This window comes from Gossypium raimondii, chromosome 4 (genome assembly GCF_025698545.1).
Source record: "Gossypium raimondii isolate GPD5lz chromosome 4, ASM2569854v1, whole genome shotgun sequence".
NCBI lineage: Eukaryota > Viridiplantae > Streptophyta > Magnoliopsida > Malvales > Malvaceae > Gossypium > Gossypium raimondii.
Window position 1 is genome coordinate 49,350,044 of NC_068568.1, and position 18,034 is coordinate 49,368,077.

An 18,034-nucleotide genomic window follows, 5' to 3' on the forward strand; every position below is an offset into this window, starting at 1 on the left:
TAAATATGGAGCTAAACTGAGCGTTTATATTATTGAAGTGGTTGTTGAGGTGATTTTATCGCTGAAACAAGCAACGCAGTCTCTTGATGATCCTAGCCTACGTCCCCACAGCTCATCAAACCTCTACCGCCTTTCTAATCATACATACCCAATACTTGAAACAATAATGGGCGTTAAAAAGGAAAGACCTGTGTCCTCTAAGAGATCACAAATCAACAAGGGAGCATGGACATCAGAAGAAGATACAAAATTGGCTGAGGTTATTGCAGTTCATGGTGCTAAAAGTTGGAACACTATTGCAAGCAAAGCAGGTAACTAATCCAAGTAATTGAATAGATTTCTTTTTCCTTTGTTTTAACCTTGTTTTTGCAGGTTTGAAGAGGTGTGGTAAAAGTTGCAGGCTGAGATGGATGAATTATCTGAGGCCTAATATTAAGAGAGGAAATATATCAGAGCAAGAAGAGGACTTGATCCTTAGGCTTCACAAACTCCTTGGAAACAGGTGGTCTTTGATTGCGGGAAGATTACCAGGAAGAACAGATAACGAGATCAAGAACTACTGGAATTCTCATTTGAGCAAGAAAATAAAGCAGAAAGAGAAACAAGGCTGCAAAGATGAAAAGAGATCAGTGGAGAATGGCAAAGAGGAATTGAGGCAAGAGAATACATGTGCAGCAGGAGGTGAGGACTCAAATATCAGCTTCGATGTGGATGAATTCTTTGATTTCTCGGATGAGAAATTTGAGTGGATGAACAGATGAGGGAGGGTTTTGTTTCAAACTTTATATGGAAGTGCGACTTTTTGTTTGATGCAATCCTTGTAAAATCAGTAAAACTTTCTTCTCTATTCATCAATTTGGCGCTTTGTGTCAGATGAAATCATGAAACTGCCTAATCACTTTGGCTTTGCTAAGATTAATAGTTATATCAGAGGGTAAGATTCTTTCATTATGGCACACAATTTTATCAGATTAGTCTGATGAGAAGAGAAGGCTCCAAGTTAAAAATCTGTATCCAGTGAAGTCAGTGAGGAGTCATAATAAAATTTTAAAAATTTTTATTTGAATTTTTATCTTTTGATAAGAGCCAAAAATACATTTTTATTTAATCAATAAGATAAAAGGGATCGATTTAAATAATTAATATTTGAGAGGGACTAAGGTTAGAATTCTACCATCTAACCAAAAGGGTAGCTATGCCCTTACCTCAGTCCTACTCCTACTCCTACTCTCAAATAAAGGAGATTTTTTGACCCAATAATACAATAAATTAATTATTTACCAAATTAATATAAATCAACTTTTTTTAATTAGAATAATACGACCGATAGTTGAGGAAGGCTAAATTGGTGGGTGAGATTTCGATTTTATGGGAGAACCTAAAATGTCAGATCAAATCGCCACTTGATATGCCCATTTTGGTGTAGTCTTGTTTGTGTCAGGAGAGCAGGAATCCTTGTACCAAATCACCATTCTACTCCTCTGACACGAACAATACTATTCATTGTGGGAATTCTGGACGAAATGCAAGAATCTTAGACAAAAGTAACTTTTTGTATAATAAGAACCAAAAGAAAAACCCACTTTGCAGAAAAAAATCATTTGTGAAGATCTTAAAAAAACACCATTTGTGAAAATGGACTATGATTTCGTTGCATATGTATACTACAATGGCCAAATTTACTGGTCTAAAGTTGGTGTAATTTTTTAATCCAACCAATAGGTGGGCGTAAGGTTCAGCCGTTTTATTAAAATTGATGAAGAAGAAAGATTGACGTGAAAATATCTCGTCATTGTGGTAGGATGATATCAAGACTATTTTATAGATGCCCAATATCATCCAATCCTCGTGCCTATAATACGTTGGAACTTATTTGATGATGAAGATGTGAATAAAACGGTATCTGTACATGCCAACTATGGGGACCTCTATGCTGCAGAATTGTATTTCGAGTTAGAATGTAATAATGTTGGTGTGGAGGCAGACATTCAACAGACTTCATCAATGGATGTTGTAACTGGTGCTACTCTAGTAAATCAATATAATCCTACAGCTCAATGCCATTATGATTTCAATCTTAACATCTGTTTGGTCAATCTCATTGAATGTGGTGTGACATCGACATCTAGTGGTAACCCTAACTATATCCAACCATTGGTCGTTGGATTTGAGAACAAAATAGGGTTACTAGATAGTATACAAGAAAAAGATGATGATGATGAGGTCCCAGCCAATGTTGAGGAATTTAACGACCAAGATTCAAATGAAGTTTCCGATGACGATTGTGATAAAGATTAAGTTCATGACTATCATGACTTCCCCCAACCTAGGCGAGATTTTGGGTGGCATAATAATCCAATTTCAACCCACTAATCATTTAATGGCTGTTGACCCTAATATTGTACATGCTCTTGAGTTCTCGAAATACCCAGAAATAGTATCTAGTCATATATTACCAGAAGATAGGGAAACAGAAGAACTTCATGTTGGACTACAATATCCAGATAAGGATCCTATATTTCTACCATAAAGGAATATAGCTTAAAGGTGTCAGTGGACTATAAAACGACCATTTCAAATCCAACGCTATACGTGGAGGAGTGTTGGAATGCAACTGATGGGTATAGGTGGAGGGTTAGAGTTGTATTTATTAAGCAGTCTTAGATGTGGAAGGTACAAAAGTATGAGAGACCACATACTTGTACTATTGCAAGGTTGAGCCAAGACAATAAAAAATTAGATGAAAAGTTAATTAGTAGATGTATCAAGCCATTGAAACACTGAACGAAGACTTTAACACCTCAAATAACTAATTCCAAAATTGAAACACTGAAGACTTTATAAAAACTAGTCACGACTTATTGGTAAGAGAAATTTGACATACATAAATAGTTTTTGTGTAATCTTATTGGTTTCTTTGAAACTCATTTTTTTTTCAGAACCATCTCGAAATAAACTTAGTTACTTGCTTTGCAAAACACATGATCTTATTTAAAACCTTGTAGCGGAAAACTTTCAAATTTGTTTAATTTTGTAAATTGTTTGATTAATTTAGATTATTAGGAATCATGCCAACTTTTAAAATAACAAACTAGTAAAAATATTTAGCAAAACCAGAAAGCAAAGTAAATGTCCAGAAAATAAAACAGTCCAAAAGCCCGTAAAGTCCGAAATATAAAGTTCAGAAATACTAAAATTCAATAAACCGAACCAAGCTCCGGGAACGTCGCCAAATCTTAACTCTGAGGATCACTTGAAAAATGTTAAACAACAGAGTGAGCTAAAAAGCTTAGTGTGTGAGTCTTGGCCCACAAACAAAAATCATATCGGAGCATGCTTAAAGACATACATCAGAATAGATAAAGATGATATTTACATGCATAACTGCATATATTAGAACAAAATAATTCCTACCCCCATCCGCTACACACCACTTTGTCCAACCAATCACACCAAATAGGGTTACAATAACCCATCCATCCAACATACCAATATGTGGTTGTGTGCCACTCAGATAATATGTAGCTAAGTTGCTAGAATATATATGTTGCGGATATATCGCCAAAATTGTAGTAATACTGCCAAAAACACACTTCCTCTGTCATATTATCATATATCCCACCCCAATGCACATGCAAAAATATACTAACATCTCATGCTACATGTAATCACAGCGAAAAAAATTTTATGACATGCTTCCATAAGTGTCATCAAAACAGATTATGTCACATAGCCTACACAAAGTTTTACTAATCAGAGTCATGCTTTACTAACATGCATACGTTTAAATTACAAATTTCATGGTCTTACATGCTTACAAAGTATCTACAAAAATGATTTCGAAATCTCACTTCCGACCCAAATTGGGCCCAACAATCTGCCCAAAATGAGCCTACATGCCCGTGTGGCCCACACGGTCTACCACACGGCCAGGTGACACAGTCTGCCAGCTTTGAAATTTTCATGAAATTCCATATTTTCATGATCATTTTAAGTGTTTTCGGGTTAAAAACACACCTTAATAATTTTGGAATATCGACACTAAATCAGTAACTCGGTCCTGAACATGAAGTCTACACCAAACCCGATTAGCAACCAATTATCGAAACCAAATTAAAACATTGACACTAGATTACTTAACAAAACAGCCCCTATACTCGATGTTTGGTCACTTACCCTTGCAAATAACGACAACTCCAAACCGTACTTAGCTCGCTGAAAAATCTTTTGTTCTACAGTGATCACCTATCAAGTTCACAAAAACTTATCAAAATCAATTACCAACCAAAACACTTAAGACAATGCTTACCCCCACAAGAAAAGAACACCCACACCACGAAGGAAGAAATGTGAAGAGAAAGGCAACAATAATTCCACTTTGCACATACATAAGATTTGAACTTGGGACCTAAAGGTTAACAAAAGCCTCACCACTAAACCAACAAGCTCATTCTTATTAATAAATTAACAAAAATTAAAGTTAACCATTACAAACCAAGCTAGACATAATTTCAAAATTAATGGAAATTTTTCAAAGAGAAGGCAATCGAACTCAAAACCTAAAACACACATTCAAGCACATAACCAGTAAAACAAATTAAATCACTTAACATAATTTGGCAATTCAAACTTTAGAAAAATTAGGGCGTTACAGAGACGGACCTCACTATTCTGATAGTTGTCTTGGTGCCAAAAATTCAAAATTGATATGGTTACAAACTATTATTTCGAAAAGCGTGGGATGCTAAATAGATAGTGGTGACAGACCTATGCGATGATTGGGATGCCTTATAGAATGAGTTACAATATTGGTCAGCAATAATGCAAGAGTATACGTCTGGAATAGTTGTAACGACTCGATTTTCAATAGTGTCGTAAAATTCGTTTCAGACTAAATTAATTGAGTTGAGTTAGTAATATTTTAAAATAGAATAATTATAAGTCACGTACAAATCGGAGAGGTCGAGTAATTAAGTGTTATTAAATTAAATCAGTTAATGAAAATAGTACGGGACTAAATTAATTACCAACAAAATTGAAAGGAAAGTGATTTTCAAATTGGCAAGTGCCTTAAATGACAACTAAACAAAGGTCATGTAGCAATTAAACCAATTGTAAATTATGACATGTGATTAATTACCAAAAGAGTAATCATTTTCTACTAGCTAAGATTGAGGTTATTATTTCACTTGATTAGTAATTAATAAGGTTAATTAACTAACAAATTATATATATAAACTAAGTAGGAAAGAGAAAGTTATCTTCTCTACTTTCTTCCACCATCCAAACTAAGTGAAAAAGAAAGAAAAGAAAACCTATTTTCTTCCTCATTCCTTCGCCATAGCCTTAGCCTCCATCCAAGCATAGGTGAGTTTCTTCTTTTAATTTTTTTGAGAAATTTGATGATAAACAATACTTATTAATAGCCTATTTGTCAAATTAATCGATTTGTGAAGTTTTGTTTCATTTTCTATTGATAATAGTTTTGAGGACTTAGTTGAAAAGCGTTACAAAATTTGATTTTTGTGTAGATTAAACTCATGCATGAATGATGTAGAGTTCAATGATGGAAAAACATGTTAGAAATGAGACTGGAATTATTAACTTAAGTTTATATCCTATAGCTATATTATTTGTTAATAAGGACTAAACTGTAAGAGATGAAATCTTTGAGGTTTAATAATAAATAATGATTGTTAGGAGGCCCATGTACTATATTTATAAAGCCAAATTTAAATTTGATTAAGTAAATTGTGAGAAACGAGTGTTTCAAATATCGGGGTTTATAGGGACTAAAATGAATAAAGTGCATTCTGTTAGTACAAAACTGCGGTAAGGAAAATCTCGAACACACAATCAGAACTCGAAAAGAAAAGAAGAAATAGGACAAGGCTCCAAGGCGTGTATCAAGGCACTATCTTTAAGGTTATATTCGCCCCCACTTATCTTCAGTGTGCAAATGAGTTCCAAGCAAATTAACCTCGAGGATACAATGAAGCCAATGACTATTTGTGTTTTGCACTGACTAGAATAGTCCACTATGCACTGAGTAATGCATAACAAAAACTCAATTTCTACAAAGGATTTCTGCAGTAATACTTTATAGAATAATCTAATAATATTAGAAAATGAAGGAAGAGAAGAAATAATATTAGAATTTGTTGATATATTTCCAAATGAAAACTCATTCCTATTTATAGGAATTTTCTTGTCTCTTCATAGAGACATCTTTCAATAGGTGTCTTTATGAATAAATAAATAATAATAATTATTCATTTAATTTTGTAACTATTCAAATAATATTTTTGAATAATTATAATTCTTTTAAAAAATCAAATGATATAACTTTTGACCAATGACCAAAAGATTTATCTTTTGATTAATTACACCCATTCATTTATAGTTATTGGGATACTATAAACATTTGAAAATGTTCCAACAATCTCCCCCCATTTTCAAAATATTTAGATTTTGATATTCTTGGAAATCAATTTGCATAAATAAAGGTGTCTTACGATTGAACCTTCACTTAGTGAAAAACATATTAAAGTTAATCGAAATTGCATGGTAGACTAAGCTTTGAACCAACTATTCCATTTGATTAACTGAACACATCTCACACAATGATTTCAACATCAGTCAATGCATAGTATCTAGGGACACTATTATGGCCATGTGTCTATGTCCTCTTTTCATGAGTGCTGTCAGAGCCAAGCCCTTAAGCTCCTAGAAGTGGCCACACTTCCACTCACATAGGTAGATCCCATCAAAAGTGTTCCCGTAATTATAGCACTCTAACATATTTATGTTATGGGTCCATTAAGAGTATATTACTCATCCTTCCCTTATCATTACGGGTACCTAGCATTTTAATCTTAAGATGAATTTATTTATAGTGCTAACAGTCACATACTAATGATGTACTTTGTCTCATTGAACTCAAGACTTGACGTTAAACCAAGCGTTGAGTCGAGTTTCCATCATGGGTGACTCTAATTAATAGGCTTGAGTCACATCCCTTTTGAGGTCCTTTTATCGCATCTCTAGCAAGACTTTTTGTCAAAGGATCTCGCCAAATTTTCACTTGACCTCACATAATTAATAGTGATCACTCCATCGAGATTAATTGTCGGACATAACTATGTCTTAATCCAATGTGTCTAGACTTTCCATTATATACTTGGCTATATGCCTTTGCTAGAGTAGCCTCACTATCACAACGGATAGAAATAGGTGAAATTGGCTTAGGCCATAAAGGTACATCATAAAGCAAATTTCTTAACCATTCTGCTTCTTTAGATGCAGCGGCTAATGCAATAAATTCTACTGCCATGGTGGAATCAGTAATACATGTTTGTTTCTTGGAACCCCAAGAAATGACTCCTCCACCAAGAATGAAGATCCATCCACTAATAGATGCATGATCTTCCAAACTTGTAATCCAACTAGCATCCGAATACCCTTCTAAAACTGAAGGATATCCATTATAACACAATCCATAGTTAATAGTTTTCTTTAAGTACCTAAGTACTCTATTCAAAGCTTGCCAATGCAAACTACTTGGATTACTTGTGTACCTACTCAATTTTCCAACAGCATATGCAATATTTGGTCTTGTACAAGTCATTATATACATAAGACAACCAATTAGACTTGCATATTTCAATTGATCAATTTTCCTACCAGCATTAGATCCTAATTTTAATTGAGGATCCATGGGTGTAGATGCTGGTATACAGTTGAAAAGATCAAACTTTTTAAGCACATTTTCAATGTAATGTGATTGTGATAAAGCTATAGTGCTTTCATCTCGGGTTATTTTAATCCCAAGAATAACATCTGCTACACCCATATCCTTCATAGCAAAGTTGTTTGACAAGAATTTCTTTGTGTTTTCTATTTGTTCCAAATCTGTGCCAAAAATGAGCATGTCATCTACATATAAGCAAATTATGACACCCTTTCCATTATCAAATTTGCTATATATGCACTTATCAGATTCATTTATTTTATAGCCATTAGCTAAAACAACCTTGTCAAACTTTTGGTGCCATTGTTTTGGTGCTTGTTTAAGCCCATATAAAGATTTAACAAGCTTACATACCTTAGGCTCTTGTCCTGGAATAACAAATCCTTCTGGTTGCTCCATGTACACTTCCTCTTCCAATTCACCATTTAAAAATGCAGTTTTAACATCCATTTGGTGAACAACCAAATTATATATAGAGGTAAGTGATATTAATAGTCTAATTGTAGCAATTCTTGCTACTGGAGCATATGTATCAAAGTAATCAATACATTGTCTTTGTGTAAAACCTTTTGTTACCAACCTTGCTTTAAATTTATCAATGGTTCCATCGACCTTCATTTTCTTTTTGAAGATCCATTTACAACCTATTGGTTTGGAACCTGGTGGAAGATCAACTAAGATCCAAGTTTGATTTCCCATTATTGAATCCATCTCATCATTTATTGCTTCTTTCCAAAAAGCAGAGTCTTGAGATTTCTCTGCCTCTTCAAATGTAATAGGATCAGATTTGATATTATAACAATAAGGTATCTTATTGCATATACTTTCACCTTTTCCTTCTACAAGAAACATAATGAAATCTGGTCCAAAATCTTTGACCTTTTTAATCCTCTTACTTCTTCTTAATTCTTGACAAGATTCATCATTATTATCAATTTGTTTCAATGGAATCTCATTCTCATTTGAAGAATGAATCAATTGTTGTGGTTGTAATTGCCTTGATATAGAATTAAATCTATTTTCATCAAAAATAGCATCTCTTGATTCAATAACAGTATTAATTGAAATTGAATCATTTGGTTCAATTACCATGAACCTATATGCTTTGCTATTATGTACATAACTTATAAATATGCATTCAATTCCTCTTTCACCTAACTTTTTACGTTTAGGTGTTGGAACTTTTACAATAGCTCTACAACCCCAAACCTTCAAATAATTAAGGTTTGGTTTCCTTGTCTTCCATTGTTCATAGGGGGTTATTTTAGTTTCCTTATTAGGAACTCTATTCAATATATGACAAGCTGTTAGAACAGCTTCTCCCCAAAAACCTTGTCCAAGACCTGAATATGATAACATTGAATTTACCATTTCAGTCAAGACTCTATTTTTTCTTTCAGCTACACCATTTTGTTGTGGTGTGTAAGGGGCTGAAACTTGATGGACAATTCCAGTGAGTTCAAAATAACTTGGATTATAGTATTCTCCACCTCTATCCGATCTTAAGCACTTGATAAGTGATTCACACTGAAGTTCAACTTCAGATTTATAAACTTTAAACTTATCAAGCGCTTCATCTTTTGAATGCAATAAATATACATAACAATATCTAGAACAATCATCAATAAAAGTAACAAAATATTTCTTTCCACCTAATGTAGGAGTATTATGCAAGTCACATAAATCACTATGTATCAAATCAAGCAATTTTGTTTTCCTTTTAACCTTAGGGAAAGGATTTCTTGTAATTTTAGGGTGAGTTTGGATGGGCGGTGCGTTTACTTGCGGTTAGTGCAAAAACAGTGGTGGTGGTGAGATTAGATACTGTAGCGATACTGTAGCGTGAGACAATAAGTAAGCTAAACGCACCGCACCGCACCCAATCGTCCATCCAAACCCACCCTTAGTCAACATACAGGTATTGTATTTTTTAATATTATTATTAAAAACAGGAATTACATCTAATTTATACATGTCATTCAATTTTCTATAATTCAAATGACCTAATCTATAATGCCACAAACAAAAAGATTCAACCATATAAGCAGAAATAGTATTTTTATTCTTATTAATAATATTGAGTTTAAACATGCTCTCATACATATACCCTTTCCCCACAAAAATTCCTCCCTTAGACAAAATAAACTTATCTGCCTCAAAAACAAGTTTGAAACCAAACTTATTCAACAGACTTCCAGACACTAAATTCTTCCTAACTTTTGGTACATAAAATACATCATTTAAGGTTAAAACCTTTCCAGAAGTGAATTGTATTTCAACAGACCCTTTGCCTTTAATTGCTGCGGTGGAAGAATTTCCCATGTACAAGACATTGTCATTTTCACATTGTGTGAACTTTGTGAACATGCTTTTGTCTTTGCACACATGTTTGGTTGCTCCTGTATCAATCCACCATGTATTATCATCTTGTGCCATATTAATTTCAGATATCATTGCAACGAACTTTTCGTTATTATCAGCTTTAGAAGATGATTTCTTCTTTAAAATCGACATTCATTCTTGAAATGTCCCGCTTTCCACAATGATAGCATGAGCCCTTTTGTTTCTTTTTGAACTTAGGTGCTCTATCAGTCTGTTTGAACTTTCTCTTGAATGGTTTAGTAGTCTGTACTTCCTCCGTAACATGTACTTTGGCATTTTCAGAATTTAGGTTCTGATCTTGTTTTCTATACTCTTCTTCAATATGAAGATGATTTGCCAAAGCCTCAAGAGATATTTCCTCTTTCTTATGTTTTAGACTTCTTTTAAAGTCTTTCCAAGATGGAGGAAGTTTGTCTATTATGGAGGATACCACAATCATTTCATCCATTTTCATATCATATTGCTTAAATTGATTCAAAGATCTTTTCAATATCACGAAATTGTTCCATAATGTAAGCGACCATCAACCATTTGATAATTATTAAAACGACTGACAAGAAATTTCTTACTTGTAACATCTTCGGTCATGTATCTTGCCTCCAATTTGTCCCATAATTCTTTAGCAGTGACCTCGTTTTGGTAGGTGTCGAACAAACCATCAGATAAATCATTTAATATATGGCCCATGCACATGTAGTCAGCATTGTCCCATTTTTGTCTTTCTCGGGTTGCAGCAACAGATTCGTTTTCATTCTCTTCAGGTCTTGGAGTATCCAAAACATAAGCAATCTTCAAAGTTGATAATAAAAAGTGCATCTTTTTCTGCCATCGTCGAAAATTGCCACCATCAAACCGATCAAGTTTAACAAAGTTGGAAGCCAACTCCCTTAGAGTTCCACTTTCATGTGTTGTGGTAGTCATCATGTAATATAACCTTAAAATTGTTAGTACAAAACTCCGGTAAGGAAAATCTCGAACACACGATCAGAACTCAAAAAGAAAAGAAGAAATAGGACAAGGTTCCAAGGCGTGTATCAAGGCACTATCTTTAAGGTTATATTCACCTCCACTTATCTTCAGTGTGCAAATGAGTTCCAAGCAAATTAAGCTCGAGGATACAATGAAGCCAATGACTATTTGCGTTTTGTACTGACGAGAATAGTCCACTATGCACTGAGTAATGTATAACAAAAACTCAATTTCTACAAAGGATTTCTGCAGTAATACTTTATAGAATAATCTAATAATATTAGAAAATGAAGGAAGAGAAGAAATAATATTAGAATTTGTTGATATATTTCCAAATGAAAATCCATTCCTATTTATAGGAATTTTCTTGTCTCTTCATAGAGACATCTTTCAATAGGTGTCTTTATGAATAAATAAATAATAATAATTATTCATTTAATTTTGTAACTATTCAAATAATATTTTTAAATAATTATAATTCTTTTTAAAAAATCAAATGATATAACTTTTGACCAATGACCAAAAGATTTATCTTTTGATTAATTACACCCATTCATTTATAGTCATTGGGATACTATAAATATTTGAAAATGTTCCAACACATTCATGTTTAACTATTATATTTCTATGTTGAATTACATACCTAATGGATTTACCGTATTCAACTTTATTGTATATAGCTAAAAACAATGCTGAGACATCGAAAAACAAAGGAAAGACAAAATTGTCGATAAATAGTTAATATGGTTTGTGCTTGCATAATTCGAGTTTATTAATTATTTATGTTCATATGTTCGACTTGTTAAATGTTCAAAATTGGTAAACTATCAGTGTGATTGTATTTGAAAATATACCTAACTATGTGGTTTGTGATAATTGGTGTATGATTTGTATATGTATATTGCTTTCTTGGTGATATATGGTTAATAATCATGAATTTATCCTATTAACGTTCTTAGATAGAGTCACAAGTATAGTTGGCATGTCATAGGGTTCGTTTGATAGGTGGGAGTTTTAGCACTTTCTGCATGTTATATTCAACGCCTTATGTGTGTTACATTCAGCATTATATGCATTTTATACTCAGCGCCTTGTAAGTGTTAGTTTTTACGTTCAAGGGGGAATTTTAATAGCTAAAAATTCTTTTTTAAATTCCACCTAAATAGGTGGGTTTTTCAAAATTCCTTCCATTTGATTTGATTTGATTTAATACACATGGTTTCAAACTTCAAAACTTATTTTTATTTAATTATAATTTTTTTTACAAATATGACTGTATTCATATTGAATTCTTTATATTTTTCTTTTGTAAAATTTCATTAATATAATTTTTTTTTAAAAATCAATTATTTATCTAAACAATGCAATTGCAAATGTTAGCATTTTAAATTTATAAATTTTAAAAATCTTAAAACACACTTTAAATGAATATTCAAAGTGATATAGTGGGTTATGGTTGAAATAAGTGGTTTTGAATTTTGTGGATTAGAAGAAAGTGACAATTTGGGGAGGGTAGAGGTGGGAAATAGGCGAGGTTAAGAGTTTTGTTTCATAGGTTTGGTGGGTGATTGACGGAACTGAAGAAATGGAGTTACAAGGAAGTGAGGCTGTGAGGATGGGATGGTTGTCTGGCAGCTTCACTTCTCATAACCCCAATTATTCTCACCCATCAATTTGGTCTTTCCCTTCGGTCAAAAAAAGTTGTTTACATTATTTCGATAAATAATTAATTTATTTGTATTATTGGGTCAAAAAAAGAGTGTCTTCTTCCATCTCAAAATAACACTAGAAGGATTTTGAAAAATGTTTTTAAAAATTTCAGTTTAAAATTTAAATATTTAGTATTGTTGTTAAAAAATACTTTTAAAAAATAAAATGTCCATTTTAACATGGTATTGTAAAGTAAAAATTAATATGCATTTTTAAATGATGTTTGTAGAGGATTCTTTTGGTTAGGTGAGGAGACATTACAATCTAGCAAAATGAGAAGTCGTGGAGAGATGGCAAAGAGGAAGATTGGAGCAAACCTTAGAAAACAAATGCGGTAGCAAGTGATTGTAAAAAGAAAATTGCAAAGGGAATTTTAGAGTGTTAAGTTTTTCAAAAGATCCAAAAAGTTTCAAATGAGATGTTCAAACCTCTATTTATAAGTTCTGAAAAAGGAAGCTAAAAGAGAAACGATTATAACGAGAAAATAGGCATGAATGTGCTAAAATGGTGGGTAGTGGGATTGGAAAGGGTTACTTGACCGAATAATAAAAGATAAATTATATAGATAATGGGTATAATGACGATTGCATGAAAGCTACACCCACTTAAACTATTTTAATAAGAAAGGGTTTAAGTGTAAATGCATTGTATGTTCATTAAAGAAATAAGGAGGAAGCATTTGTATTTCAAAGAAAGAAACTTCTTAATAGTTTTCATATCCGAGCCTCCAAGCATGCTCTCCAGGTCATCTTAAAAGTGGAACAACTCAAGAATCCTACCAACCTTCCATGGTTGTTCCTATTATGATGTTCCCAAAGGTAGCTCCTTCCAACATGTTCTCTAAGACACTCCTCTAGTGAACAATATTTACAGAAAGTACTATTGGCATCTACAATTTTCCTGTTCTTTTTTATAATTGGGGATGAAGAATGGGGTTACTTGGGATTAAACTCAAACCCTCATACCTGCAACATAATACTCCGTCACTAGGCCAAAAGATTGTTTCTACAATATTATAATCCATTATTTTTTAATATTTTAATATATATATAAATAACTTATTATAATTCATTATTAATATTTTGATATATAAAATTTAAATTTTAAAATTTTTAAACAATTAATGTCAATTGTTTGAAAAATTTAATTCAAATGATACAGACTATATTTTAATATTTAAAATATAACTATTACAAATTCAAATATATAATATTATATATTAGAAACAAATTTCAATAAAATACATTAAATCGTAAATTATGATTAAAAATGTCATTTTACTTCAAAAATAGTTGTTATTTTTTTTAAACAAATGCAAAGCTAAAAGTTTTAAGTTATGTGTTTGGGTTCAAAAGATTTTTCTTTCCTTTTACTTAAAACCTATCGATTTAGATTGCTTATGTCTGAAAAGCAAACAAGAAAAGTAGGGATTGAGTTGAGACCCCGGCTGAGTTCATGCCTCAGCCATTCAGCCAAGCGAATGCGACAATTGACCATTTCTCATACGTCTTACTGCAACTCACCCAACCAACTTCTTTGCAGCCAAGAATGACAAAAAGATTGTTTTGTTGCTTTAATCATTTTACAAGACATGGTTTATTCCTTTCATCTAAGGAACAAATTTTAATTATCAATCATTGGAACAGATGGGCTATTTGGATGCAATGTGAATTCATATTCACTCTAGCACTGAAAGAATATCAACAAAAAACATATTTGTGAAAGGACAATGCTGCCGAGTGAACTGATGAACAACAAATTTTGTTGGCACATGGAAGATATCAGCTTAAGTAAAGAATGTATGTTTATCATATTAAATTGGTTAGGAGCTGAAGACTTTCAATCATTTAGACTCGGATTTACGAAACCCTACCATGCTAGTTATTTGATGATTCATAGTGGGTCGTGCTGTGCCTATCTGAACTTGGTCAAGAATCATGACTCAAGATAACCCCAAATTTAGTTTCACAGCAGAGAATTAGTAGTAGAAATTTGCATTCCCTGTGAATTTTCGTCTCAATAAATGTCTGAATAAATAGCTAAGTTAACCCCACAGAAGCGAGTCTAAAATGGCATCTCAGAACTATAAAATTATTAGCCATAATGGGTACAATGATCTTACACATTTGAAGCACATTCAATAAAGTTTCCGATGCATGGCAAACATCTGGTAAGGATATAGATCAAAAGCACTGAAGAGTATTAATTTCTCAAGGGAGCAAAGGTAAGCGGCAAGAATCCCAAAGACAATTTCTCTGACATCAAAACATATTCAGCTTTGAACCAAAGAAAAACAAATAACATTCAGCAAATGCTCCAAATCCAACAAAGAAATTTACGTGCTCGATGCATGTGAACCAAGAGAAGTTTTCCAGATTTGAATTACAAACAAGTTGGAACGTACAAGTGGAATGTACAAAAAGGAAAATAAAAAACAGTGTGATAGATGTACATCAACTGCAGTTCAAATTGATGTCGCCATTATCAGAATCTTCAGAACACCAATATTTCCTTGCTTGAGTAGTAGCAAGACGTTAGTATCTGCTACAGGATCACCCGTTTCTCAGAGAAAAAGGGGGAAAAAATTATAGAAGATGGTTCTATGAGGAATATGCATAATGGAGAATTGTAGGAAACAGTTACAGAGTTGACAGTTTTTATCTCATCTCTCTGAAGATCCATCATCAAGAGTTAGCCCCATGCCATAGAACAGGCATAATTAACCACCAGTTTGCCATCAAAACCAAAATTCTGCAATGCAAAAGCAGAAAGGGTTGGACTAGACAACTTATAAATATAGAAAATGTAACTATGTAATTTATGTGTATTTTGAACTCTAGTAGGGGGCAAGCACAACACGGAGTGGTATCCTCCTCTAAGAAAAAAGCTCACTCCATTGTTCAGTAATCATTAAATACAATGAAGAAAACTTCTCTACATTTCAATTGCAATGTGCAACAGCTGGTATATAGCAGACATCATAAAGACCTAAAAGTGTGTAACGGTGGATATATTATGTTCATAAAGAAGAATTACTTCCACTGTAATAAATATTTCTATCAGAATATACAGACAAGCTACTGAGCCTGAGAAGTAATGGACCATTTCATGTGAAATCTCATCTGATTCTGCCATTCTAGGCCTCAATACTAATGTTACATAAAGGGAAATAGTTGCAGATTTAAGATAAATAATCATCTCTATACATGAAGATAATACACACAATCAGAAAAAGCATCCCATCTAAGTCATCAGAAAATGTATTATATGACCAAGTTAAATGCCATAGAGTTGGAGTATATGAATAACATGTTGCCTTTGATAACGACAAGCTAGCATAAAAAAGGTTTTCAGCTAAATATTTTTGTTCTTTTGAGGTTTATGTTTTGGGACAAACACCTAGTCGTGAAAGAAACAACAAAATTCCACAATATAGAATCTATAATAGCCTCGAAAGAATTTTCTACAAAATTAACATCGGCAAGAAGAAGTGTCTAAGTATTATGACTTACATCATACAGATCAATCACCAATTCATCTGGGTTTGGTGAGAAGGCACTGTTTACATACACAAACTACAAAACAAAGGATAAGAATTAATACTAAACAAACAAGAAACCGCAGATTGAAATTACTTCGATAAAACTACAATAAATACAGATCAATTACCAGTGTATCACGGTGCAATTGCCGACGCAAAAAATCAATTACTTTAGCAAATTTGTCAGTTCCAAGTATCTGTCCAGTCCGAAGTTTTTAAGACAAGAAAGATAAATTTTATTTGATGACCACCACCACAAGCAAGAAGTATTATACATAATTTATATTATTCACACTTAAACCCTGAAATATTGGACTAAAGTAAATTCAAGAACATAATTTAAGGCATTTTTTCAACTGAAGCACAAAACACCAATTACAATATCAACTACAATCTTACAACTTACTTAAGTGCAAACAAAGCAAGCTTTGTAGTAAACATTCCATACCCAGTGCACCATCAAAGACACTCATTTGTTTGCAATTGCTTTACATATTTTTAAAGCCGTGTCATTGATAAAAGCCCCAGAATAGATATACTTAACCGCATAGGATTCAAAAATAAAAGACAGAAAGCATGTCTAAGAATGTATGAATTGAGATGCTTACTCTAAACTATGTTTCTGGCCTATGGTCATTGACATTACCAAAACTTTATGTAAAGTAAATTGTGTCTCTAGGTAACTAAACCAAGCGTTTCACATCTCAAAGAGAATGCCTAAATTGCGAGAAAGAAAATTCTCATCAGTAGCGCATAATATCATATGTTTAAGAACTAATTAGACTATCATTCAAAGCAAAATATAATCCTCATCAAGGGTCCACTTTTAAGACCGAAACCCTAATGGGAATCCAGAATTATCCTATTATTTATCAAAATTGCAATTTTGATCACAAAATTTATTCTAGAATCTAGATTGAAGAACACGAATGACGAAACCCGTCCGAGGGTATTAATTAATGCAAACAGAAAACAAAGAAATACCTTGAATTTGGCTTGTTTTAGTATGGGGGCATCCCCAGTTGCTCTCAAATGGACAACAACTGCATCAAATCGAAAACCAAAATAAAATGAAATAGTTAGGGGAAAATCACTTTACAAAGAAAACCCCAAGATTTTACGCCCAAGTACAGAGTATGATCATCGAAACGAGACATCGAGAAACGAAGGTTTAACGGTTGCCTTCGATAATTGACCTTTTCGTGCTGAACTGGGAGACTCAGCTGCCATGATTACCTGAGCTAAAGCACGAATCCCTTTAAAAAATAAGGGTTAAAAACATAAATTTAGCCTCTACACAACTAATTAAGCAATAAAAATGAAATTTCTTAAGTTTTGGTAATATAAATGGTAATTAAATAATTAAATAATTTATATTTTTAAAAAAATATTAATTATTATAAAAATTATTAGCATAAAAGAATTTTAAACAAGTGAACAAAATTAAAATCAAATAAACACACATATATATTATGTTAGTTAAAAAATAGTTGATAATATAATTACTAATAAAAATAACAAGAAAAATAGGCATTATATATAATTTTATCTAATTATTTTAATGTTTCATATTTATTGAATTATTCCTCTTTAATATTTAAATTAAGCTCATTTTCATCAAATGTTAGTTCTTGACCGAATTCATTATCATTTGACTCTAAATCAGATAATTAAAATTATCA

At 32.5% G+C, this 18,034-nt stretch overlaps 2 protein-coding genes across 2 annotated transcripts; one reads left to right on the forward strand and one right to left on the reverse strand.

Moving 5' to 3' along the window:
- On the forward strand, nt 1-1,066 carry LOC105781041 (transcription factor MYB114). The gene is made up of 2 exons (XM_012605614.2): nt 1-311; nt 373-1,066. The coding sequence occupies exons 1-2, from the start codon at nt 167-169 to the stop codon at nt 759-761; spliced, it is 534 nt and encodes a 177-aa protein (XP_012461068.1). The 5' UTR covers nt 1-166; the 3' UTR covers nt 762-1,066.
- Nucleotides 1,067-15,061: 13,995 nt separating this feature from the next.
- Nucleotides 15,062-17,690, reverse strand: LOC105780716 (ubiquitin-like protein ATG12). The gene is made up of 5 exons (XM_012605197.2): nt 17,549-17,690; nt 17,337-17,395; nt 16,481-16,549; nt 16,324-16,386; nt 15,062-15,562 (listed from the first exon to the last, which is right to left on the reverse strand). The coding sequence occupies exons 1-5, from the start codon at nt 17,580-17,582 to the stop codon at nt 15,503-15,505; spliced, it is 285 nt and encodes a 94-aa protein (XP_012460651.1). The 5' UTR covers nt 17,583-17,690; the 3' UTR covers nt 15,062-15,502.
- Nucleotides 17,691-18,034: the final 344 nt, after the last annotated feature.